Genomic DNA, 25296 nt, shown 5'->3' with positions numbered 1-25296 from the left:
AGGCATTACATGAAAAAAATTACAGATGCATGCTAGTCAGAGGGAGCTTAATTTTATACTGGTAAGCAGAAGGAATCTGGAAGTAACATCTCAAGCATGTTTAGGCTGTGTGCAGCATATTTCAGAGTAGTTTTTCCATGGAATAGTTTCTCAGGTGTTTCCATTAAAGCCCCTGGGATGCTTGCTGGAGCCCTCTGCCTTAACAAGCTCTCACGTTGATTTAGTTTGTGTCTTCCCAGAATTAGGAGACTGCTAAAGTCACTGCCAAGTCTTTTGCCTTCTAACACTTTCTTCCAGCTCAATTGCATGATGATTGTGCTCAGTTTTGATTTTTGCCGCTAGTCCAATACAAATGCTTCAGGAAAAAATTATTTGCTGAATTTTAGTTTCATACCATTAACGTTTCCATCTCTCTGGGGACTCAGTCACTAAAATTTCAGGCATCTTGGCATTCTCAAACTTCAAACTATTCTCCCTGTTAAATATGTCTTTATTTCATTTTTCTCTCATCTGTCTACCTGTATTATCTATGCTATTCCGTTGAGTCAAATGGCTTAATTCTCTGAGAATGCCTTAGTTTTATATCCAGTGAAGATTGCCTATAATCTTCTGGGCTTGATATGTAAGCCTCTTACTGACCTCTCCACTTGCATATTTAATAATTTACCTCAAGAGTCATTGTCCAAAATATGCATTTGATTTTTCCCACCCTATAAATTCTGTTCTACTCACAGAACTTTCCTATTGCATTCATGGTTATTCTTTTTAATTTTCTAATTGCTCTAACCAAAATCTTCAGTCATATTTGGTCCAATATTTTTTCACACTCGATATTTCAGAAAGCCTCAGTTAAATTTTCAAAATATATCCACTGCTACCCCTGAGATTACAACACCATCATCTCTTCATTGTTAGATTATTGAGCCAGCTCCTTGTATACCTTTTCTGGAAAAAAAGGCTCTTTTTAAAACAAAATTCAAGTCGTGCTATTAACCTTTTCAGTATTCTGCAATAGCTCTCTGTTATGGTTTTGATCTAAAACGTCCCCCAAATCTCATGTGTTTGGAAGATAACTGGATCATGGAGGAGCTATACTCATTCACTGATGATGTTCAATGTTTGATGTATTGTTAGGGGCTGGAGGCTGGGTGGATGTGGGTCTTTGGTGGAAGGGTGACCTGGAAGGGTGTAAGCTTTTTCTGGATTCCTTTCTTCTCTGTTTCAATGAGTTGAATAGCTTTTCTCTGTGATGTCCTTCCTTCACACCATTTCTGCCCTAAAGCTAGCTGGTCATGAACTGAAAATAAGAGCCAAAATATGCCTCTTTTCCTTGAAGTTTTGGGTTATCAGGTATTTTGTCCCTATGACAGGAAAGAGACTAAGACATTTCCCCTATCATTCAGACTAAATGCCAATGTCCTTACAAAAATATACAGTCATAGATTATCTTTCCCTTTCAGCTATTTTAACATCCTATTTGGCTTTTTACCCCTCATTCTGCATCAGCCACACCTTAACACATCAGTTGCATCTTGCCTCAGAACATTTTCACTAGATTTTTCTTCAGCTCAGCATATTCTCCAGGATACACAGTCCAATTTCCTCACCTCCTTAAAGCTTTTGCTGCAATGTCACTTTCTCAACAAAACCTACTCTAATGCTATATGTAATATTGGCATCTGCTGTTCCATCCACCATTTTTTGTAGCAATTATCTCCTAGGATTCCAGATACTTTCTTATTTTTATGTCATCATTTATTATTTGTGTACTACTGATAGAGTATAAGCTTTACAAGAAGATAGATCATTAACTAATCTGTTCAATAACGTATCTCAAATGAATGAAGTGGCTTCTGTCAAACAGTAGGTGATCAATAAATAATTATGGAGTAAAAGATATGAAATCTAAAAATTTCTCACCGCCTCAAATTGCTATCATCTTAGTCCAAGCTACCATCCTCACTCGCCGGGATTATTGCAGTCCCTTCCCAAACCTTTTCCCTCTTTCCTGTCACTCCACAGCCATTCTCTACAAAGCAGTCAGAATGATTCTTACAACACAAGTCAGATGATGTCACTCCTCTGTCCAAAATCCTAAGACGCTCCCTCTTCATAGAGAGCAAACACTATATTCTAGCGTTAGTTGTCTCTTGGATCACCGCCCACACCATACTTCTCCTTGATCACTGCCTCCTGAAGCTTCTCGGCCATGTGTCCATCTGATGGCCTCTGCATTTATTGTCATTTTGGGATAAAATACTCTTCTCTAAATACTCACATGTCTTATTTCCTCACTTCCTGTGAGGCAGTGGTTTGGCAATATCTTATTAAAGAGTGAGAATCACATGTAAAACAATAACATCTTCTCATCACTCATCATCTCTTTACTTGTTTTTGGTTTTTGGCTTAAATACAATTTAACACGTTACATACATTGTAATTTTTTTACTAGTTTTTAAGTACTATGCAAGTTTGAATGTTTTCATCATGGATTTCTCAGGAGCCTGTAGAACATGATGTTCATTTCAATTAACACTTTTTAAACGAATAAATGAATAAACAGGGCAATTATTATGAGCTTAGAATCTGGAGTCCTAAGATTTCATTTATGGAATAAATATTAAACAGTATTGTATTGATTAGATGAAATTAAAATGTAAAGAATTTAGTATACTGGCTAAAATATTTAATAAATGGTAGTTATAATGAAAATGAAAAACGACATCATTAAGCAGAGTTTAGGTTTGGAACATGTTTGGGAAATAGTCTGAAAGTTATCATATGAACATGCAGCTCAAATTTTAGTGATTTTAATTCATAGTATGTTCATAATCCTACAGTGAGTTGGTATGATTTCTTACTTGTAAAATTTGAAGATGAAATAGAGCATTTCTGGCAGGCTTAGCTTTATTTGTTTTTTTTCATTGAGTTTATTCGTACTTTTTAGGTATGCAGTACAGTTACATCCATCATTGGGATCTTGTACCTTTACATGATGTATCTTGTTTCTTATCTTTTTCCCCATACCCCTGCCTTCCCTTCACCCCCTCCAGCCTTCCCTATTTACAAAGACTTTGCTTCTATTTTTTCCTTTTCTCATATTTTTTCCTTTCCCTTCTTTCCTTTCCCCTACCCTTCCTGCTTCAGGCTTAGCTTTAAAAGCACAGGTGATTTGACTGAGCTGAGCTAATGAAATCCCTGGGGTAAGTCCTCACCCTGAGCATTATTCATATTTGTACATGTGTTAAGATCTATGCAAATGGGTATAGAACTTATCATCATTATTCATAAATTCCATTTGGATATACCATGTGCAAATGAAATTCCATGAATTTATCTGCTCATTAAAATTTATGCGGCAACCTCAAAAAGCAATACTTGTAGCAGATTCCACAGTTATTTACAGGCACACATGTGCACAGAGCAGTGAAGAATTTCAGTTGTCTAATAGGTAGTTTCTCAGCTAAAGTCAAACAAAGCAATGCGCTATCTTCTTGTTTCACTTCAATGAGTGTTCTTTTTGCCATTTGTTGCCACATAATTTACATTTTTGTGGTTTTAGTTAATGGTTTCGCTGTTTAAAATGGCCCAAACATAGTGCTAAAGTGGTGTCCTGTGTTCCTTAAGTGCAAGAAAGCTGTGAAGTACCTTAAGCAAAATACACATGTGTCAGACGAGCTTCACTCAATAATGGACTATACTGCCTTGGCCAGCAGTTCATTGCTAAGGAATTAACAATACAAATTAAATCAGGGTCTTTAAACAGAAACACACATACAATACGGTTATGTATTGACTGGTAGGTGAAAATGTGACCAGAAACTTGCCTGTATGTCCCTGGGAACAAACAGGCAGCATTTGCTGATTCAGTGTCTGTGGTGGCTTCATAAAATGTAATTGCCACAAATAAAAAGAATCAGTTATATGCATGTGATTTTATGGGTCACACTAGCTTCTCTCTAGAAGACTCAGTGTACTCGAGATGAAGGTAAGGCAAATTAATAATAAGCAACGTCCCCTTCCACAGTTACGTGAAGTAAATGGGGGTGTCTCTATCTCACTCTCATGAGTAAACAGAAACTTTTTATATCCCTTGGAGGCTACACATCAGAAGATAACAGTGCTGAACATCACGAAAAATTACCCACATACAAAAGCGCACACTTCCAAAGGTCTCATCCTCTACGGAGAAAGTTTTGCAGAAAAATTAAGAACATGGACTCTGGGGTACAGTAAATCTGGACTTACATTTAACTACTTTTTAACCAATGAATTTGGAGAGTAATTTAACCACTCTGACCACTGGTTTCCTGATTTATAAAATGAGGACAGTAATGGGGTCTACTTCATAAAGTTGTGGTGAGGCCCAAAAGAGGTTCACGGGAATAGTGATTAACATGGAGCTTGATGCACAGTAACTGTCCAACATCTCTTGACTATTATTATTATAATTATATTGAAAACAACATTAGTTGGAGGTTTGGATTTCATTTGCCCCAAGAATGGTAAGGCTGACAGCCTAAAACAAATGAGATGAGGTTAAGACACGATCCACTTTCCCTGCATCCTCCCCTGCGTACTTTACTCTTCAGCCTCTGGGAGATGAACTCCCATGTGCACACGCCGTATGAACACCCTGGCCCACGCCTTGGTTTAGAGGACTTTCCCAGGCTAACAAAAAGGTAGTGTTAGGGGTAGGAATGGGGTGCAGAGGGGAAGCGACCACTCCCTCTCTTTGGGTCTTGTTAGGGTGCTCTGTGTTCTCAGGTTCTCCTCTCTATTCTCCGTCCTGCACTATCAGGACCCCTGGGCTGTTTTTTAAGTGAGTGCCAGAAATGTCCTTAAAAATATATCTTTGCTAAGGAATCCAGATCATAGATTTTGATCTTCCTTATAATTTTGGTACATCAGAGCTGGAGGGCTCTTAAATGTTATCTAGACAGGACAAGATGGTTAACTGTCCTTTCCTGGGCTGTGGAGTACTCAGACATTTGGTAAAACATTATTCTGGCTGTGAGAATAGCTTTGGATGAGATTAATATTTGAATCAGCAGACTGAATAAAATAGATTTTCCTCTCTGGTTCAGGGTCTTATTCAATCCATCGAAGGCCTGAATAGAACAAAAAGGCTGAATAAGAGAAAACTCCTGCAGATCCCAGAGAGTTCAAGGCCAGCCTGAACTGCATAGGCTGATCCTGTCTCACAAAAACAGTAACAGAAAGCGAAAGCTCCTGCTGCCTTGTTTCTTGAATGTCAGGACACTGATTTGGGCCTGAACTGAAATATTGGCTCTCTTGGATTTCCACCTTGCTGAAAGTAGATATTGAGACTTGTCAACCGCTGTAACCAAACAAACTTCTTCCTCATAATAAGTCTCTCTTCGTCTCTGTCTCTCTGCCTCTGCCTCTCTTTTTCTCTTTTACACACACACACACACACACACACCCTGTTGGTTCTGATTCTCTGGAAAACCAATTCTCAGGGGTTGGAAAAACATGTGCCAGGCACACATGTCTCATGCATCCTTAACAGAAACTGTTTTCCTCTGGGGACCACTGACCCTCTCTCATCACAGTCCTTCAGGAAATGGGATAGTAACAGAGCTGGGCTCACGCTGTAGTCCTCTGTCCTTCTGCCCAGGATTTCCTTCATTCTCTAGCAGCCTCTACCCAGATGATATGATTTTTCGAGGCCAAAGTAGACTTTATAGACTCTCAGAGTGAGATGGGATGACAGGGTCTTGAGACACATACCTTCCACTCTGGAATCTGACTGCTAAGCCTTGAATTCTTGCTCTGCTATTTGCAAGCTGTGTGGTATTAGGTGTGTTACTTACCTGTGACAGTCTAGATTTTCTCCTCTGTAAAATGGGGATATAATTATTCTGTTCCCTAAAGGATATTATTAGACTTATTTGTAAAAAATTTAATGTACCTTCTGGCATAAAATGGTGTTTATAAAAAATTATTCATGACACTTGTTAAAGCAACAAGGCAGACTTTATTCAGTACTACTGCAATACATTAGATGAACTACTGTGATGGAGTTTGCAGTAGGGGAGAACAATTGAGCTTAGCTCTAAAGACATTAAAAGAATGTGAAAATGTATAATCAAGAAGCATAGTGGGTAAGGGTCAGTAGATAGAAAATTATTGAGGAAAAATTAGGGGTAAGAGAGATACTGGCTAAACCAACCGGCCAGAATTCTGCCTGAAGATAGGTCAGAGTGATTAGATGGCACCTGTGGCATGGTAGAGGTGAGGTACCTGACCAGACAGGGAGGGTAGGGGATCCTGCCTAAACCACTGGGAGTCTTGCTAAACTAAACTGATATGAATATGGATAGGAAGTTCCCAACTTGGAGGCCTAGTTGGGAAAGATAATTCAGAGGACCCTACGTTTGGTCAAGAGGAGACTCTACTAGTAGACTCTCAGAAACATTAGCTTTATAAAAATCTATCACTCAGACCACTATCAGAATCTTTCTTAGAACATTTGCCCAGCCTTGCATTATGTGCTGTTTAGGATCCCAAGCAAGGTGGATTAGACAGTAAAGCAGAAGGTCTGTGCAGATACTCACCAGATCAACTATGCCAATGTTGTTCCAGCCTTGCATTATAGGGAGAAAAGAGATGAACATGGGGATGACCCAGCAGCCTCCCAGCATTAATGCGATACGCAGAGGAGTCATCTTATTCCTGTAAACCAAAGGCTGGCAGCAGATGGCATAATACCTGGAGAGGCAACAGAGCGGGTGTGTCCGTGGGCAAGGAGACGTGGGAGGGAGAGGGAAGGGAGCATAGGAGGAGAGAAAGAGGAGCGGGAGAGGGCATCAGAGAAGTGGAAATATTGAAAAGTCCAGAGGAGGCCAGAGGGGGGAGCAGAGAATGAAAGCAAGGAAGAAAAGAGAGAATAACAGGGAATAAAAGGGGAAGCAAGCGGTAGAAGGGGGAAAGAAAAGGAAGAGAAAAGAACATGAGAGAAAAGGTGATTATACTTCAGTTAATATAAAAGTATACTTTACATAACACCTAAAATTGCTTCCTGGAGTTAGCTCCCCGTTCCTCTTCAACGCCCCGTGAAGCCTGACGCACTCGAGGGTCTTGTTTTTCTCAGTCACACTATGCGGCCTTCAAGCCTGGGTGTTAGGAAGCTTTTGTCCAGGCCTCTGGGCTGCAGTGTGAGGGCGCTCGTAGCCTAGGTGATTATGATTTAAAGTGCCACGCTGTTTCCGGTCTCAGATTTGTACCCTTTCTCGCTTTTTTTGGGGCGGGTACTGGGTATCGAACTCTGGACCTTGCGCTTGTGAGGCAGGCAGTGGCACCACTGAGCTGAGCTAAATCCCCAGGCCTGTGCCCTTTACCTTGATCACCTTCCTGTACTGAGGTATCACTCTACAGTTGTGCTCCTTAAATTGTGCTCCAGGGATTCACCTTCACCTTCCCTTTCCCATTGAGCATCTGAGGCACAGATGCACTTGAGGAGGCTTCTTTAAAATGCAGATCTCCTGAATCAGGTCCCTCTAGAGTGATCTGGAGTCTGCATCTTGAGCTATGGGAATCAATGATATTATCCAGTTTCCAAAGGTAAGGTACATGTACTTCCCGGTCTTCTTAAATTGGGTGGGGCCCAGGGGCTGGTTTGGACCGATGACTCAAGAACAGAATGCATATGCATTACTTCTGGAAAAGACCATTTAGTTGTTTCTCTACTGCTAAGAATGTAAAACTCCAAATATTCCTGCCTCCATCATTTTCTACCTATTGTTTGAGAGCACCCTACCTTATGTATCAGGCCTGATCTCCCCCATGGAACTAATTTCTGATGCTTTGTGAGTCCGTGTTCTGGCCATGGTACTAGTTCTTTCCTCTTCCTCGCAGAGCTACAATGTGCCCCACAAATAGCTGAGTTTTTAACTCCTGGACTGCTGCTGTCCGTTTTTGTTGCTTTGGAGATTATCCTTTCTGTGCCCTGGCAAGGCATGGGATTTGACAAAAGGCAAAATGCTATAGCGGGTCTATCAGCTCTTTCTCTTCAAAAATGTCAAAAACTAAGTAAAAAAAGACAAGCTAGAGGCTAAGTCTCTTCTTTAAGATTTTTATACTTTTTAAAAATAAGCCACCCCCTTACACCCCTCCTTTTATGCAGCTCATTTTGTTAATTTTCCCCACCTCTTCTATTCTTTTCTTAATTCAAAGCATAAGTATTATAACAATGGCTGCATTCTCTGAAGAGGTGGTAGGAAGGGCATCGAGAGAGGGTGGCATGAGAAGGGGAGGCCCGAGTTGGAGCCTGAAAACCGAGTGCCTCGGGCGTGGGAGGCAGGAAGTACACCCTTCGCTCCAAGGCTCGGAGGGGCAGACAACCACGTGGCACCATAAGCCTCGAGCAGCTGGCCAGTTTCTGGGGGGATCCTGCTCTGGAGCAGAGCACAAGAACCACAGACCAGAGAATGAGAGAGGGGCTTGCTTGGGAGATCATGTTTCTCCATTATAAAATTGACATGGTCACAAAATCTAACTAAAGAGAGCTCAGTAATGGAAAGAATTATGATTAGCCAGAATTCCCTTCATACTCTTGATGTATAGGAAAGGCAAATTATTATTAGTTTTTCTAATTAGTGACATTAATAATCATCACAGAATTACTTTAACATAGAGCTAATGACAAATTTAATGTGGACAAAAAGATATTTTTCTCAGTTTAATTTTACTCCTTTCCTGCCAAGGGACATGTTTTTTCCATTTACCATCCTCCTCCTTTCTCTTGGTAATGTTATCCCAAATTCATTGGGGATTGATTTATCTTTTCTGTTGTTATATGATTGCTGGGAAAGGAAATGATGGCACTCTGACTTTTCTGTCCAACTCCTGACCCAGGCAGACTATCTTCTGGGCTTGAAATCATACAGACTGACACAAAGGTGAAAAGCCAGTGGAGGTTCCTTAATTGTAGCAGCAGTCTTCTCACAAGGCTGGGGACTGGGGCTGTTCCCTGCACCTTGAGTTACCTGGGGTCTTCTTCCTCAGGCCCTCATTCTTTTCTTCTTCTTTCAGTTAAATAAATCACCTCATGTCTTTACAATGAATTCCATTTTGTTTAAATTTGTATTATAGGCTCAATTATGTTTTCCCCACTCCCCAAACTGTGTTGAAGTCTTACCCCTCACCACCTCAGAATGTGAGCTTAGCAGGAAACAGAATCTTTACAAAGGTGGTCAAAGTTTTTTTTTAAGTCACTAGGGTAAGCTCTAGTCCAATATGTTTGACATCTTCATAAAAGGAAACCGAAGGCTCATACCCGAGAACTCCATCAAAAGTCTTCTAGACTTAATAACCAAATTCAGTAGAGTAGCTGGATACAAGGTCAGCACACAAAAATCAATAGCCTTCCTGTACATGAACAACAGACTCACTGAAAGAGCAACTGGAAAAACAACTTTCACAATAGCATCCAAAAAAGTGAAATACCTAAGAATCAATCTGGAGGAAGAAATCAAAGACCTCTACTTTGAAAACTATAGCACTCTGATAAAAGAGATCCAAGAGGATAACAGAAAATGAAGACATCCCTTGCTCCTGCATAGGAAGAACCAATATAGTGAAAATGGCCATACTTCCAAAAGTGCTGTATAGATTTAATAGAATCCCAATTGAAATTCTAACATTATACTTCACAGACATTGAGAAAATAACCCAAAAATTCAGTTGAACCAAGAAGAGACCTAGAATAGCAAAAAGAATTGTAGGCAATAAAGACAAAGTAGAGGGAATCACAATCCTCAACTTGAAACTATACTACAAAGCTACTGTGATAAAACAGCATGGTACTGGCAAAGAAACAGACCTGAGGACCAGTGGAACAGATTAGAAGATGCAGAAACAACTCTGGACACATTCAGCCACTTCATTGTCAACAAAGGAGCCAAACACCCTAACTGGAGGAAAGATAGCTTCTTTAATAAATGGTGCTGGAAAAATTATGTTTCAACTTGCTAAAGATTAAAAGCAGACATATCTCTCACCATGCACTAAACTAAAATCAAAATGGATAAAGATTTAAATATTAAAACAGAAACACTAAACCTGCTGGAAGAGAGGTAAGGTAGAACTCTTGAAGATGTTGTCATAGGAAAAGATTTTATGAACAAAACCTCAGTTGCACACGAACTAGCACAAAAAAATCAACAACGGGAATCTCTTCTCATTAAAACACTTCTTCACAGCAAGAGAAACCACCAACAATGTAAAGAGACAACCCACAAAGTGGGGAAAAATTTGTACCAGCTGTTCCTCAGATGAACATCTACTCTCTAGAATATATAAAGAACTTAAAAAAATCAGACCTCCCAAATTTAAAGATCTAATCCAAAAATGGGCATCTGAAATGAACAGACATTTCTCAAAGAAGTAGAAATGCCAAATAAACATGTAAAACATGTTTAACATCACTGCTCATTCGAGAGACGCAAATGAAAACAACACTCAGATTCCGCCTCACCCCAGAAAGAATGGCTGCTATCATGAAATCGACCAATAACAAATGCTGGCGGGGCTGAGGGGAAAGAGGAACCCTGCTGTACTGCTGGTGGGAGTGCAGACTGGTGCAACCACTGTGGAAATCAGTGTGGAGATACCTCAAAGAACTAGGATTAGAGATTCCATTTGACCCAGCTATTTCCCTACTGGGTATCCTCACAAAAGAATTAAAAGAATCATACCACTGGGATATATGTACACCCATGTTCACCGCAGCACAGTTTGTAGTAACTAACCGTTGGAAACAGCACAACTGCCCATCAACTGGAGACTGGATAAAATATGTGCGGCGGGGGGAGTTAAAATAAAATGGAGTACTATTGAGTCATAAAGAATGAGAAATTAGAGACATTCATAGCTAAATGGATGCACATTGAGGTGGTACTCTTAAGTAAAATAAATAGGACATATGTAAACACTGAATAGTTTCCCTGGTGTGAGAAATGGAAAGTATAAATAAGGATAAAAAGGCATAATAGATAATGTGAAATAGGAAGAAAAGGGTAAAGGGGAAGTAGGAGGGATTGGGGAAAAAAGAAGGGAATGAATTTAATATGTGAAAAGAAAAAATGGAAACAGAGTCTTTGTAAATAAGGAGATATGGAGGGGTTGAAGGGAGGGCAGAAAAATGGGGAAAAAATAAGAACCAAGATAGATTACATAAAGGTGCAAATTTCCAATGACGAATGTCATTATATTGTATGCCTAAAATATGCCAATAATATTAATTTTAAAAAGAGAACCAAGGGCGGGGGATTTAGCTCATTGGTTCTGCTGCCTGCCTCACAAATGCAAGGTCCCAAGTTCGATCCCCAGTACAAAAATAAAAGCAAAAAAAAAAAAAAAGAAAGAAAAGAAAGAAAAAGTAAAAGAAAGAAACCCAAAGCTCAAACAAAAGAAGTATGTTATAAAGATGAGAGCAATGAAATTAACACAAAAATACAAAATTAAATTGAGTGCTTGGTGACTTGATTCTTCAAGGAAAAAAATCATAATAGACAATCCCTTAGCCAATGTAACAAACAAACAAACAAACAAAAAAAAAAACAAGAAGAAAAAACCCAAATCAGTGCAATTAGAAATGAAGTATATTAGAAATGAAAAAAGGTGAAATCACAATGAACACTGCTAAAATAAAAAGATTATTAACAACTAATTCACAAACCTATACACCAATAAATCAGAGATTTTAGAAGAAATTGACAGATTCCTAGATACATATGAATTACAAAAATGGAACGAAGAAGGTTTAAAAACCCTGAATAATCCAATAACAGGTAATGAAATTGAAGCAGCAACAAAAACCTACAACTAAGAAAAGCCCAAGTGGACTCACTTCTGAATTCTACAAAACTTTCTGGGAAGATCTACCACCAGCAACTCCTCAAGCTCTTTAATGAAACTGAAAGAGAAAGAGTACCCCCCCATCATTCCTAGAAGCTACCATTCCCATGAATCCAAACCAGACAGATATCTGACTGAAAATGAGACCTATAGCCCAACTTCTTCAATGAATGAATATAGATGAAAAGATCCCCACCAAGACATTAGCAAACAGAATGAGGCAAATCATCACAAAGATCACACATGACCAAGTAGGCTTCATCGCAAGGAATAGGATATTTCAGCATAAGTGAAAGAAAGCAGGCACACAAGATTAAATATAGCATGGCTTCTTCTACCTGAGAAGCCCAAATTATAAAGAGCAAAATAAAAGACAGCTAATAGGAAATAGGGAGATAGATCATTCTCAAATAAGAAGGGCATCAAGAGATGGACGGAGGGAAGGGAGGAAAAAAGGAGTTAGGACGTATTATGGACATTTATGAATTTCACACAACGAAAGCAGACCTTATGTACTGCAAACACGCACTAACAAAAAAGGAATAATTTGGAAGGAGGGACTATGTGAAAATAGAGGATTGGAATGATGATGAACAACCTAAGGACCACCAAAGACTGCCACCAGAAGCCAGGGAGAGATAAGGGAGAACCCTGCCCCTGAAGTTCCCAAAGGAAGAATGGCCTTAGAGACAGCTTCATTTAAAACTTCGACACTAGAAAACTGCGAGCTGTTCAAAAACCATCCAATTTGTACTTTGCTATGACAGCTTCAGAAAACTCGTTCAGTCACCTAAAGACAGTCCTTGCGTCTTGGAACCAAGGTATCCTGCCTCAGACAGAGCAGTAAGAATGGTTCTGAATTCCAGATGAGTTCATCCCAGTTGCAGTTTATTCTAAACAAGGATATCTTATTTTGTTCAATACAATTTCAGATCATGGGTCATGTGTAGCCTCTTCCACCCACCACCCCAACAAAGATGAGTGAAAGATAGGCACTGCCTTTACCTTGTCTGCAATATATGATTTTTGAGCTTAAAGCAGGTGCCAAGAAGTTGAGTAAAGAGCTGATTTCACAGATCGTCATTGGATCACCAGTGTGACAGAGATCCAAGCTGCTGAAGGATCAAGGCCTCCAGGCTCGGTGGTGCGCACCAGTGATGTCAGCACTGTGGGAGGCTGAGGCAAGAAGACCAGAACTTCTGGGTTATCCTAAGAAACTTAGTAACTCAGAGAAACCCTGTCTCAAAATAAAAAATAAAAATGGCTGGGGATGCAGCTCTGTGTGAAGGCTGATTTCAAGAGGATGTTCATGTTCACAGGATTATCTTGGGAATAAAATGGAATTTATAGAGGATGACTTTAGAAGATACTTTTACACTGGTGACATTTTCCATAAAAGTTTAGTTTCTAAATCTGGTTTGACCAAGGATATTGCCAGATGCCCATGGCATGGCAAACGCACCATATTCTGCCACAAACGTGTTTTACATCAACTTGCATTGTTCTAGATGACTCTGCTGCTACAGAGAAGTAAATGGTGGTAACATACTTTCCTTCCAGATTCAACTTTGAGGGGAATCCTGCACATTTTACCAAACACTTTACATTTCTATGTGTACAGGCAGTTCTCTGGACAACAAATCCCTGAGATAAAATTGCTTAGAGAGCGCCGACCAAAAGGGGCTAAGGTGAGATGCAGCGAATGCTTGTCATAGAGACAGTAGCAGCAAGTGACATCTGCATAGTCTGGGGTAGTTGGCAAAATTGACAAAAGTCCTTTCTCTCTTTAAAAATCAGGTGTAAGCAAAGAGGGGTATTTTGTTAAATTTAAATTAGGTGGGTCAAATCACATGCACTTGGGTAGGATAAATAAAAATATGTAATTCTGTCTAGATGTACGTCTTATTTAAGTTTTATCTCTACATCTTCTTTGGTCTGCTGCCATGCCATACACTGAATATAGGATTATGTAATGGAATAGGAAAATAAAGCCCTCATTTGAAGCTCCAATTATAGCATCCACTTAAAGGCTCAAAATTCTTACCAAGGATTTAGCATCTTTGAGGCAGCAACCCTAAATAAGACACCTCATATCTTTCACGATCTTTCCTCATGTCTCCAATCTTTGTGTCTAGGCAAAGCATATATAGAAAAGTAAATATCCTGCTGAAGGCTGCACTCAAAAGTCTAAATTAAAGTAGGTGGGAATAAAAATCTTTGAATAAAATGATAAGGAGTTGTAGCCTTAGCTAAAGAGGCTTTCTTAACATTCTAGTATTTGTCCTTAGAACAAGGACTGAAAAGAAATCTAGTAACTTCATTTTTATACATTACAGTTGCTTTTTAATTTCTATATTTGGATCATATTGACCTTGTTATTGGCAGAGAAAACTGTCCTATCATGAACTTCCCGGTAATACGTGTCTAACAGCATTAGACACAAGTTGACAGTCAAACTTGCACATTTTGGGTATTCAGCCAAAAAACACTGGTCAAGTTAATAATAACAGCTATTACTGGTTTACCTACCAAAGCATAACCTGAAGTTCTCATTCAATCATGACAACCACTTTAAGAAAGAAGCTGAAATGCGTCCATTTCACAAATATAGAAATAGAGACACAGAAGGATCTAACGGCAAAACATAAAGAAGCAAAACAACACCAACAAAAAAACACTGAATCTCAAGACTTGAAGGATGCTCAGAATCATGAAATCCTCAGTAAAAAAGCATTGTTTATCCACACCTGCCTGAAGTGTTTAGGGACAACACAGACTACACAAACTACAGAAAACTATCGCATCATTTTTACCACGCACACTATAGCTTATATACTCTAGAGGTTACCCAGAAACACAGGGCCCTCTGCTCTGAAGGGAGCTTATAATTTAGGACAGGAGGTGGAAAGGTGTACCTGTAACTTATTTATATGTTCCCTTAAGGCAGAGATTGACTCCTTTGTCATTTTATCTCCAAAGCCAAGTGTAAGGCTAAATACAGAGAGCATGCTCATAAACTGGATTAGATAAATAGTAAAAGTTCAGTCATTACCTATTAAAATAAATTCTATTAAATATGCTATTATTCTGGAGATGTAAAAAGTCTTTTCTAGTAGAGGGATTGGAAAGAGCTTTCTCCAATAAATGTCTTCCAAGTTATGTATTTTATAGACTGTGTAAGAATGGTGGAGGAGAAAGTGTAAGCCAGGTATTGTAGACAGCACAGAGGCAAGGAGAGAGGAATTATACATACACGAAACATATATCTACACATATATATCCTTACCTGTTTACTCATATAAAGAGAGTATAAGTTATCTAGGTCATAGGGTATTCATAAAGAAGTAGAAGGAAATAAACCTAAATAAGCTGGCTGGGGCAGGTCTCACAGCAGTGGTTGTTAAACGTCATCAGAATCATATGGAGGATCTTTTGAAACACAGATTAAAGATAGGTCTGGAGTGGGGCCCAAGAATTTGTACTTCTGAAAACATTCCCAGGTAAAACTCTTGCTGATGGGTTGGGGACAAGGCTTTGAGGTCTGCTGTCTCACAGTTTTGGAATGGCAGACTAGGAGAAGTCACAAAAGTTTTCTAAATTGGAAATTATCTACGTCAATCAACGCTGCTGCATGTGCTTTTAAAGGAGGTGAACAGCACATTCTAGAGAAAGGGGTGCTGATTCACGGCGTAGGCGGATGGGGTTCAGCACGTGAAGCAGTTAGGCATAGGTTAATCTATGAGGCTTGTCCTCTAGCCTTCCACGAGACATTTCCCATTCTCCTTTAGCTAAAAGCATTTATAAAGTGTTTAAATAAATGTTTAAATGATAATTGAAGTTTCAGATAGCCAGAATTAACTAAAATATAGCAAGGGCAATTACAAACTAATATCTTATGCAAAGTATTTCAAAGCATTGCTCATAAGACTCCACTGAATTCCCTCCTGGTGGGCCAGCTTTCTCTACTACAGCCGTGTGCAAGTGCATGATCACACTGCTTTTAAGTGTCTCTGGAGACACAATTTACTTTGACAACTCTTAGAAGGCAGCAGTATATTTTAAGCTCCATGCTAATCCTTCCCTCAATCCTGCAATTAAGGAAAATTCTACCTTCTCACTTACCACCCTCCAGACCACAGGAAAGGCAGAAGAGGCACCAAGAACAGCTGGGAACCCTAGACTTTCAGAATGGCCAGCAATCTCGGCCGTCTTCCTTATCTCTTCACAAGTAAGAATCAGCTTTCTTTGCCTTAATAATTATTAACTCTGTGGTCCTAGAGTAAGGTAGTTAATCCTCGCCGCCAGGGTTCCCTTGTCTGTGAAGTAGAGATAACAGTGCCTACTTCATTGATTTACCTTGATAATTGATGAAATAATATGTTTTAGACACACACACACACGCGTACACATATATTGTGCCAGGAACTTGTTCACAGCATATTTATATGATCTATCTATGTACTGTCTATATTTAGATGATCTGTAGATACATATATCAGTATATTATATAGTACCTAGAGGTGCACATGAATGGTACATATGAATCTATATAAATATGGATCTATATAGAGAGAATATACACATGGATATATACACACATATTAACATATGCATAGTTATTTTATACATAGTATTATAAATATATTAAAATACTTCTCTCTATATACAAAATATATCTATACATATACATATGAATCGATATAAATAAATATGGATCTATAATATAGATAATATACATATGGATATATACATATGTAACACATGCATAGCTATTTTAGACATACTATTATAAATACATTAAAATACACTCTGGCACTAGGGGCTCAAAAAATTTTAAGAAATAATAGTTAACTCCTTGGTTCAACATCTCCCCCAGTAGATGATTCTAAGAAACAAAAAGGTAAAGAGTTGGTCCCTAAAGGTGAATGCCTAGGAGCAATGGACCTGCTTACATGTAAAATAGAATTGTCATACTCGGTTGCTTAAGTCATGAAGTGTTGGGGTCAGTGTCACATAATGACGGACAAGCACACCAGGGGTATAGGCCAGATAGAGTTTGGGGTAACTGAGGGTTTCAGTGATTGGGGAGCAGCTGTCCCTCAGAAGGTGTGGTCTAGCCACACTTTGTGGCAGGGCTCGGAACTCAAAGACTTGCCTTCTTGTTCCTAACCACTGACTCTGGTATGTTTTAGTTCCTCTGGTTCTCCGTTGAGGAAGGAAAGAAGAGAGAAAAACAGCAGCAAGTTTAAGAAAGAACTGAGGCCATTTTCCCTGTGGTCCCCAGGTTTGGCAAGCTGCCAGTGACCTCAAAGATGAGCGGGGGGGGGGGGGGGCACCCAGCAGGGATGATCACCAGGCATCAGGAACAGGAAGGCGGGCTGAGAATGTAGCTGACACCAGACGGAGAGCCTTGGGTTCCAGGAAGGAAAATCTGTAGGAGAGAGGAGACACGGAGCAGCTTCTTTTTGCAGAGATCTGAGGGACATCAGATGGGCCTTTGCAGGAATCATAATTCCATTTGCAATCTGCAGATTTAGAGCTGACTGTATTTTTCTCTCTCTCTGATGTTTTTCTGTGCCTTCATGATAAGACTAGTTGCAAGACGGAGAGGATCAGCTCTCTAGGAAGGTGTTTTCCTGACCTCTAAACTAAAAGAAAAAGGATAATTTGCCAAAAATGCCATCTAAAACTATCTCAGCAGGGGCTTAAGCAAAGAGATCAGTGGCATATCTTTTATAGCCTTACAAACTGACCACCTTGCCAGCATACACTGGCTGATTATCTCACTGTCCCTTCTAGACTCAGTTTAGGAACTTCCTTGGAAAGTCTTCTTTGGCCCCCAAAGCAGTGATTGGTTCCCCATGTTTGTCCTTGTTTTTCACCATGCTTTTTTTATACATTTATGGCAGCATTTTTTCTAATTGTATTTTCTCATTTTCTTTTTTCTCTACTGCTACAGCAATCATTCCTGCTACATCCACTGCCCATTTACCGAGGGCATACTACGTGCAGGAAGCACGTTTTGTGTCCTACCTATTTTTATAAAAATTCTGCAAATAAGCTGTCAGCATCCTAATTTCAAATACAAGGAATCAGAGGCTTAGAGAGTTTAACCCATTTCTCCAAGTTCACACCAGGATATGGTATAACAGCTCTTAAACCATAACTGCCAAAGGCCCTGCCCTAGTAATTCTGGCAATTCTGGAGCAAGGCCAGGAAATAGAAACTCCATCTAGGAAGAAGAGGGAGAACTTTCAGACCCTGGGAGCATTTTGAGCTGAAGACACAGAAAAAAAAATATGTTAAAAATGAACCTTGGGATCAGATAATATTTGGAAATAACCGGGAAGCTGCTGCAATAATGAAGAAATAGAAAAAAGAAATGAAGTATTTGTAGATATTTATGGAGATGTAGTTGCTATTTGGTATCCAGTTGATTGTGGTAGACAGGTAAAAGGTAACCTCAAAGAATAGCATTTAATTGACTAAAAGACCACTGCCAGACACATTTTGATGTACAAAGTGGAAAAGGAAATTGATTTATGATAGAATTTACTATTTTGAGCACATTGAGAATGAGAAAACACATGCTTGAGGTAAAATATTCAATATGCAGGTAGAGATAGGACTTTGGAGCCCAGTAGAGGAAAAAACGAAAGAGAGACCAAGAGCAGGTGAGCCATGAATGGGTGAGCTCTCTGGAGGACAGCTGAGAATCTACAGTAGGCTACGGGGTATGAAGAAGAGAAGGCACTCACAGGAGCCTATTTATATTTAGGAAATAATTTGTGGCTAAAATTAGCCTAGTGACTACTAGGTGCCATGCATGGGTCAATAGTACTATACATACACCACTGTTCCTCACCAACCTCAAGGGGAAGGTACTACTGTTAACAGAATTTTACAGATAAAATGAAACCTAGAAAATGTAAGCAATGCTGCCAAGATCACATCATTGATAAGTGGTGCAGCTGGGATTGAATTTCGGGAGTCTAGCGCCTCGGGCCTTATTTTCTTCACTATTTTCCTTATTGAGAGTTCTAAGAAGACAGAGAAACTAACACCAAAGTCAGATCAAACAACCGCGAGGCACATCCCAGGGCATTTTCCACTCAGCCAAACATGCACAGAGCAGCTACTATATTCCTGCAAAAAACAAGAGTGGATGGTATGGGGCTGAGTCTCAAGGAGCCCATATAGTGTGAGACAAGCAAAGAGCCCCATGATCAAGATGAGAGGCTCTGTCTACCTTCATTTTTCACGGGAGTTGAGAGGAAGAAAAAACCCCCAGGAGTAAAGCCCTCTAGTCAGTGCAGGAGGTGACGCAGCTTAGCTGAGGGTTGACGAAGGGTGACAGTCACCAGGAAAAGGGGAGAAGCTCAATGCCCAGGTCTCCACACACAGTCATGGGGAAGCACATCACTTGCGGGATAATCACAGGTCACTCACTGTTGGTGGCTGAGGTAGGAAAAATAGACTGAGGACAAGTTGGGAAAACACTGAAAAGCCAATTCAGTCCTTGCTAAATGAAGTGTCACTGAAAATCCACTAGGGCTTAGCACAGGTTTTCTGGACCTGTTGGTCTCTATGCCTTGCCCCTCTCCCCTTCCCTGAGAGACACCTGTATCACTTACAGATCCAGGAAGCTTTCCCTGGGGAGGAAAGCAATGCTCCAACAGCTTTTTTTCAGTTTTTCTTATTCTATGGTAATGATAAGCAATTTTATTCTAATTACCTATTTTCTATCTCTGTATTTCCTAGTAAACTAAAAGCTGAGTGATTCAGAGTTTTTTTTTTTTTATAGTTCACACTGTATTTCCAGTGCCCAGAAGAGCTTCTAGCAATTAGTAAGCACTCCATAAATATTTGATGAAATGAAAGCAAAAATAACAGTTCATAGCCCCTGGCATGAAATTCAACTATTACTATTATATTCAAAGTATGAACCCGACAGCAAAGAGTGTGTGTGAGAAGAAGAAACTTTTAATGTGCTTTCCTTGCAGAAATGTATTCAATTCTATTGGGAAAGCAAATGGAATTGTGTGACACAAGTTCCTGATGACTGGATGATTGACACTTTTCATTTATACATTACAAAATTGAGCTATACTCCAGGGAGATCATTAAGAAATATAGACACACTTGCATCTACCACAGGATAAAATATGCAACTTTGGAGTCAGAGAATCATGTCTTACAAGTAAACTTGTTTAAAAGAAAATCTGTGACTGAGGACACTGTTGGAAGATTTTGCAGATAAAATACATCAAGTTTCCGAAACGCACAGAAGAAAGGCGACAATTCCGTTGGACAAAAGAGAAAATCTTGCAGTGTTCATGCAGAACAGCAACCTCAATGAAGTGAAGTAGATTTTTAGAGGAAATTGCCCTTGATTTCAAATACAGAGCAAAGTACAGCACATTTAAGGAAAGAGAATCAGAAAGGTTAAGTCTAAAAAGTATGTCATACGAGGAAGGATTAGGGATATTTGACTTAATACGGAAGAGATCAGAGAATGACATACCTGTCTTATGGAGGCTCCAGAGACACCTGCAGACCTTTCTACAACATAAGATAAGCCGGAACTTGTTCGTCCTGTCTGCCCAACACCTCTCTTTCCAGTGGGATATATGGCCAATCTTCCATGCCATATGTGTCTGGGAGAAGTGCTATCTCTGCCTGGTAACCAGGATCATGACTGGCCCAGAGGTACGAATGTGACTCAGACTGAGCCAAAAACGTTCTTCCATGAGAAATAGCATTTAGGTTTCCTTTTCTATGGATTTATGTCTTGGGAATGGCTTCAGATTTGTGTGGTCTGTGGTTATTTTTCTTTTCTTGTAAAAAACCCAGTTTGAGAATGAATCCAATCAGAAATCAGAGGTTAAAGGATTAGGGAAAGTAGGAAGGGTAGGAGGAAGGAAACAGGGGAAACAAAAAAAAAAAAAGGAAAAAAATGGAAACAAAGTCTTTGTAAATAGGGAAGGGGGGAGGGGGGGAAAGAAGGGCAGGGGTATGGGGAAAAAATAAGAACCAAGATATAAGATAAAGGCACAAGATCCCAATGATGAATGTAACTGTACTGTATACCTAAAAAGTACCAATGAACTCAATGAAAAAAAAGAGATCAGAGGTTAGAGAAAGGATGCGGACAAAGAGGGATAGTTATAAAGAAAGGGACAAAGAGGAAAACAGAAAGAGAAGGCAAGATGGAGACAGAGAGAGAGAGAGAGAGAGAGAGAGAGAGAGAGAGAGAGAGAGAGACAAAAGGAAATTGTTCAACTCTTTGTAGAAAGCCATATCCAGAGCCAGATTTTTCAGTTAAGTGAAATTATCAATGTAGTTCCTGTCACTTGCTACTGGAAACACCTTATTAGTAGCCGACAAGGAAGACTACATTAGGTAATTCCTTGGCAAAATCCAGGAAAGTCTTTTTTAAAGCCTTATTTAAAGGGTAAACCCCAAATACTTATATAATAAGTCTGCTTATTGTATGTAAAATGATTGAAATTTATAAGGGCTACTTTTTTTTTTTTATTGAGTTTATTGGTACATTTAGGGATACAGTACAGTTACATTCATTGTTGGGATCATGTACCTTTACATGGCAAGTCTTGATTCTCATTTTTTTCCCCTTACCTCTGCCCTCCCTTCACCCCCTCCTCCCCTCCCCATCTACAAACACTTTATTTTCATCTTTTCATTCTCTCACATTTTTTTCTTTTCCCTATAAGGGCTACTTTTTACAGTGGTTGTTTCAGGACATTCTGTTTGGTAGGTGGCCAAGGAGAATTGGGGATATTTTTACGTTGTATTTGTAAATTGATGATTTTTAAAAAATAATGTTCAGTTATTTTTGAGATTTTAAAAAAAGCAATGATTACAAAAAAGATCATTGAAATCCATCAAATGCAAATTTGCAAACTGGTATGGGGCAACCAAGGTCAGTGTGTGGAAAATCTGACCGCAGGAGATGGGAAGGGCTCCTTCAAGAGGAAGATGCTGAGGATTTTGTAAAAGGTAGAGAGAAACACTGGTCAGAACAATTTCACAGTCTTTCCCTTGCCCTGAGCCCAGCGAGGTCTCTCAGCACGGAAGTCAGAGAGTTCTCGGTTACCTGAGAAAAGTGCTGCCCGGGAAGCACTTTCAGCTAAATGAATATTGCGGGTATTCCTGCACTCGGGAAGGCTCACTTCTAGTGAAGGGGAGACTGAGGCTTAAATATGTATTTGGAAATTAGCAAAAGTGAAGTCTCCCAGCCCTAATCCAACTGACCACCCAGTGCAGCCAGCTCATGCTCTACCTGTCCCCCTGTGACTTTGGTGGACATTCACTCATGTTCTTGATTTCTCTCTGTTTCTGTGCCTCTGATTCCCTCTCTCCCTCCCTCCTGAATGCCCAGATCTGTAAATCTATATATCAGTTTATTTACTTACTTTACAAAAGTAGAATTACACTAAACATAAAGTTTGAAATTTGTTCTCTTTCACATAGTACTCCAGTGATATCATCCAACATATTCTATTTTTCATGGCTATAAGATATTCTACTTTTAAAGACAGCATTCTATTGTAGCTAATTATTTTGTCTTTCATTCACAAAATTTCATACATAAAAACCTCAATGCACTATAAAGTTCTTAATAGAATTTTTGACCTAAAAACCCACACTATTTGAAGCATTTATTTTAATTACAGTTGGAAATTATTTTTAATGAGGCAATACACTTTCATTAATAGGATTCAATTCTCAAAGCATCAGAAAGCACAATGGACTGAGAACTGCGGCTGCAGAAATCTTTGCATAATATTATAAGAGCCATACACTTTGCATCAGTCCAGGGGCTGTGGATGAATGTGGGAATCAAAGAGAGCATCCTTGTTAAAGGGACATCACTCTGTACCGGTCATCCCAGACGATGAAGGCAGCTGTAGAAAGGAAGACAAGATGTCCTGCCAAGGATCGCATGGTGGGCAAGGACATCACACCTCACGGAGACACTTGCTCTGTGATTTGGCCCAGCCTCGCCAAGCCCAATTTGGAGAGCAGGAGGGACGCAGCCAAAGCAGAAGGTAGAGGACACATACAACTATGCTCTTCCATGGGCTCACATGTTTCCTTACAATTTTCAGGAAGACCGTCCAGCCCAGCAAGAGACTCTGTCTTGGGACAGCGGACATTGGGAACAGATGGCAAGCTTCCAAGTCTCCTGAAGAGAAACCAGACCATTTGACTCTATCTTACTAATGTTGGAGTTTTTGATGTACACTATCTGAGAAAAAAATAGAATTTTTGACAGCATTGCTCCCCTGCAAAATGTGCTGACCACTCCATTTGTTCAATAGTATTTGTCCAACATCTAAATATTTATGTAATTGCCAGTTAATTATCAATTTTTCCATTAAAAATGAGAGTTCTATGATGGCAAGGATTGTCTTATTTTTGTTCATAGCCTTGAACTTTCTCCCCACTGGGGGAAAAACAAGTCATTTAAGAAGAGATTATAGAATTGATTTTAATTACAATTGCACTGAATTTCCCATGAAGAATAATAGGTTTGATGGCATCAGCAAGGATCTCTACAAGGAAGACAGGACTGAGTTAAAATCTGAAAGACACACAGGGAGGAGGAGCACAGAAGCTTTCTAGCCAGAGGGAGGAGCCAAGGCCCTGAACAAAGAGCACTGGAAAAAGAGAAAGAAGCACTGGAAATAGAATCTAGAAGTCAGGCTGGAGAATATGAAGTGAAACAGGGGACACAACAGCAAAAAGACAGTGAAAAGTCCTACAGACGAAGAGGTTTGGTCTTAACCCTCAGTGTAATGAATAGCCATTGAAAGGTTTCCAGCAAAGAGCAATAGGCTTAGAGTTGCATTTGTAAAAGATGACCATTTGATCTTCTGAATAGCAAGTGGATTGAAAGGGGATAAAATTAATTGGTACAGAGGAATTTGGAGGTTATTGCAATGATTTACGTAACTGACAATATTAGTTTGGACCAGGATGAGATCAGTAGAGAGAAACAGATTACTCTCTGTTTTACGTCAAATCAATAAGACTTGACATTATTTAAATGTAAGGGACAAAGAAAGAACACATTAAGATTAACCAGCTGCTTGCTTGCTTGCTTGCTTGCTTTCTTTCTCTTTGTTTCTTTCTGTCTATTTCTGGTACTGGAGATTGAATTTGGGTCCTTGCGCCTGCCCGCCAAGTGGGGAACGACTGAGCTAAATCCCTGGCCCCACCAGACGGTTTCTAGATGATGCAGCTGCTGAAATAGCCATTCATCGAGGAGGTCGAAGTTTGGTATGAAAGAGGATGAGTTGTATTGGGTCTTTATGATCACAAGACATTGAAACCAACAATATCCACTGAAACGAGCACTGCCCAACATGGGCCGCTGCTTGCCTCAAATGGTCATCTAGCTGCAATCCTATAATGTAACTGCTTTCTCTCCCATCTTTTTAGAGACAAGAAAACTGAAACTTGAAGAAGCTCAACTTACTATCATTCTCAGAGCTTAAAATTGGCAGAGCTGAAATTTAAACTTAAATCTTGCCAATTTTAATGCAGGCATTTTTAATGACCAATCCATACTGTTCTGTGACATGTAAGGCCTATTCAGGGAAGTACTCATGGCTTCAGATAAAGGTGAACCTAAATAAGTAACTCTGAGACCAAATAGTCCTAGAAAACCTCCAGACTTCCTCAGGGTTTGGCAGATGATGATCCATACTTTCTCCCATGCTTTACTTCATACCTGGTTCATTTTCTTCCCCTTCCTCTTACCCAAACCTCAAAGTGATCTCCAGCTTCCTATCTCCCCAGCCTTGTCTTCTGCGAGTTCCTATAATACTTTCAGTCTCACTATTCATCTTAGCAATGGTCATATAGGTTACCCTTCAAGATTTCAATGCAATTTGTACTTCCACATATAATACAAACTAAACTATCTTTTAAAAAGTATTTCACATAAAAAAGTCACATTGTTTCACATTGTCAATTATCTCATTAGGATCTTATGTGCTATTATAATGTGAAATAGGAAGAAAAGGGCTAAAGGTGTAGGGAAAGTGGGAAGGGTAGGGGAAAGGTAATAAGGGAAAAAGAAAAAAATATGAGAAAATGAAAAATGGAAATAAAGTGTTTGTAAATGGGGAAGGGAGGAGGGGGTGAAGGGAGGGCAGAGACAAGGGGAAAAAATGAGAACCAAGACCTGTCATGTAAAGGTACAAGATCCCAATAATGAATGTAACTGTACTGTATACCTAAAATGCACCAATAAACTCAATTTTTTAAAAAAGTCACATTACTGTAAACAAGCTAATAAATACAGCTTTCAAATTATGTCATGTGGTAGATCCAACTACTAGCTAATAGTTTGATTTTACCTTTGTCTTTATCTGTAGCTAC

General features: G+C 39.4%; 1 protein-coding gene across 1 annotated transcript in view; it reads right to left on the bottom strand.

Annotated features, from left to right (window-relative positions):
* The window catches only part of Htr4 (5-hydroxytryptamine receptor 4), a 134413-nt gene that overhangs the window by 28940 nt on the left and 80177 nt on the right, over nucleotides 1-25296 (bottom strand). The window contains 1 exon segment of the mRNA XM_033766745.1: nucleotides 6582-6735. Within this exon segment, the coding sequence (XP_033622636.1) occupies nucleotides 6582-6735 (154 nt within the window).

The sequence above is a fragment of the Fukomys damarensis genome, unplaced genomic scaffold (genome assembly GCF_012274545.1).
Source record: "Fukomys damarensis isolate Sample0158 unplaced genomic scaffold, DMR_v1.0_HiC HiC_scaffold_3, whole genome shotgun sequence".
Lineage (NCBI taxonomy): Eukaryota > Metazoa > Chordata > Mammalia > Rodentia > Bathyergidae > Fukomys > Fukomys damarensis.
The sequence above is the reverse complement of the archived record's forward strand: the minus strand, read 5'-3'. Positions and strand labels throughout refer to the sequence as shown.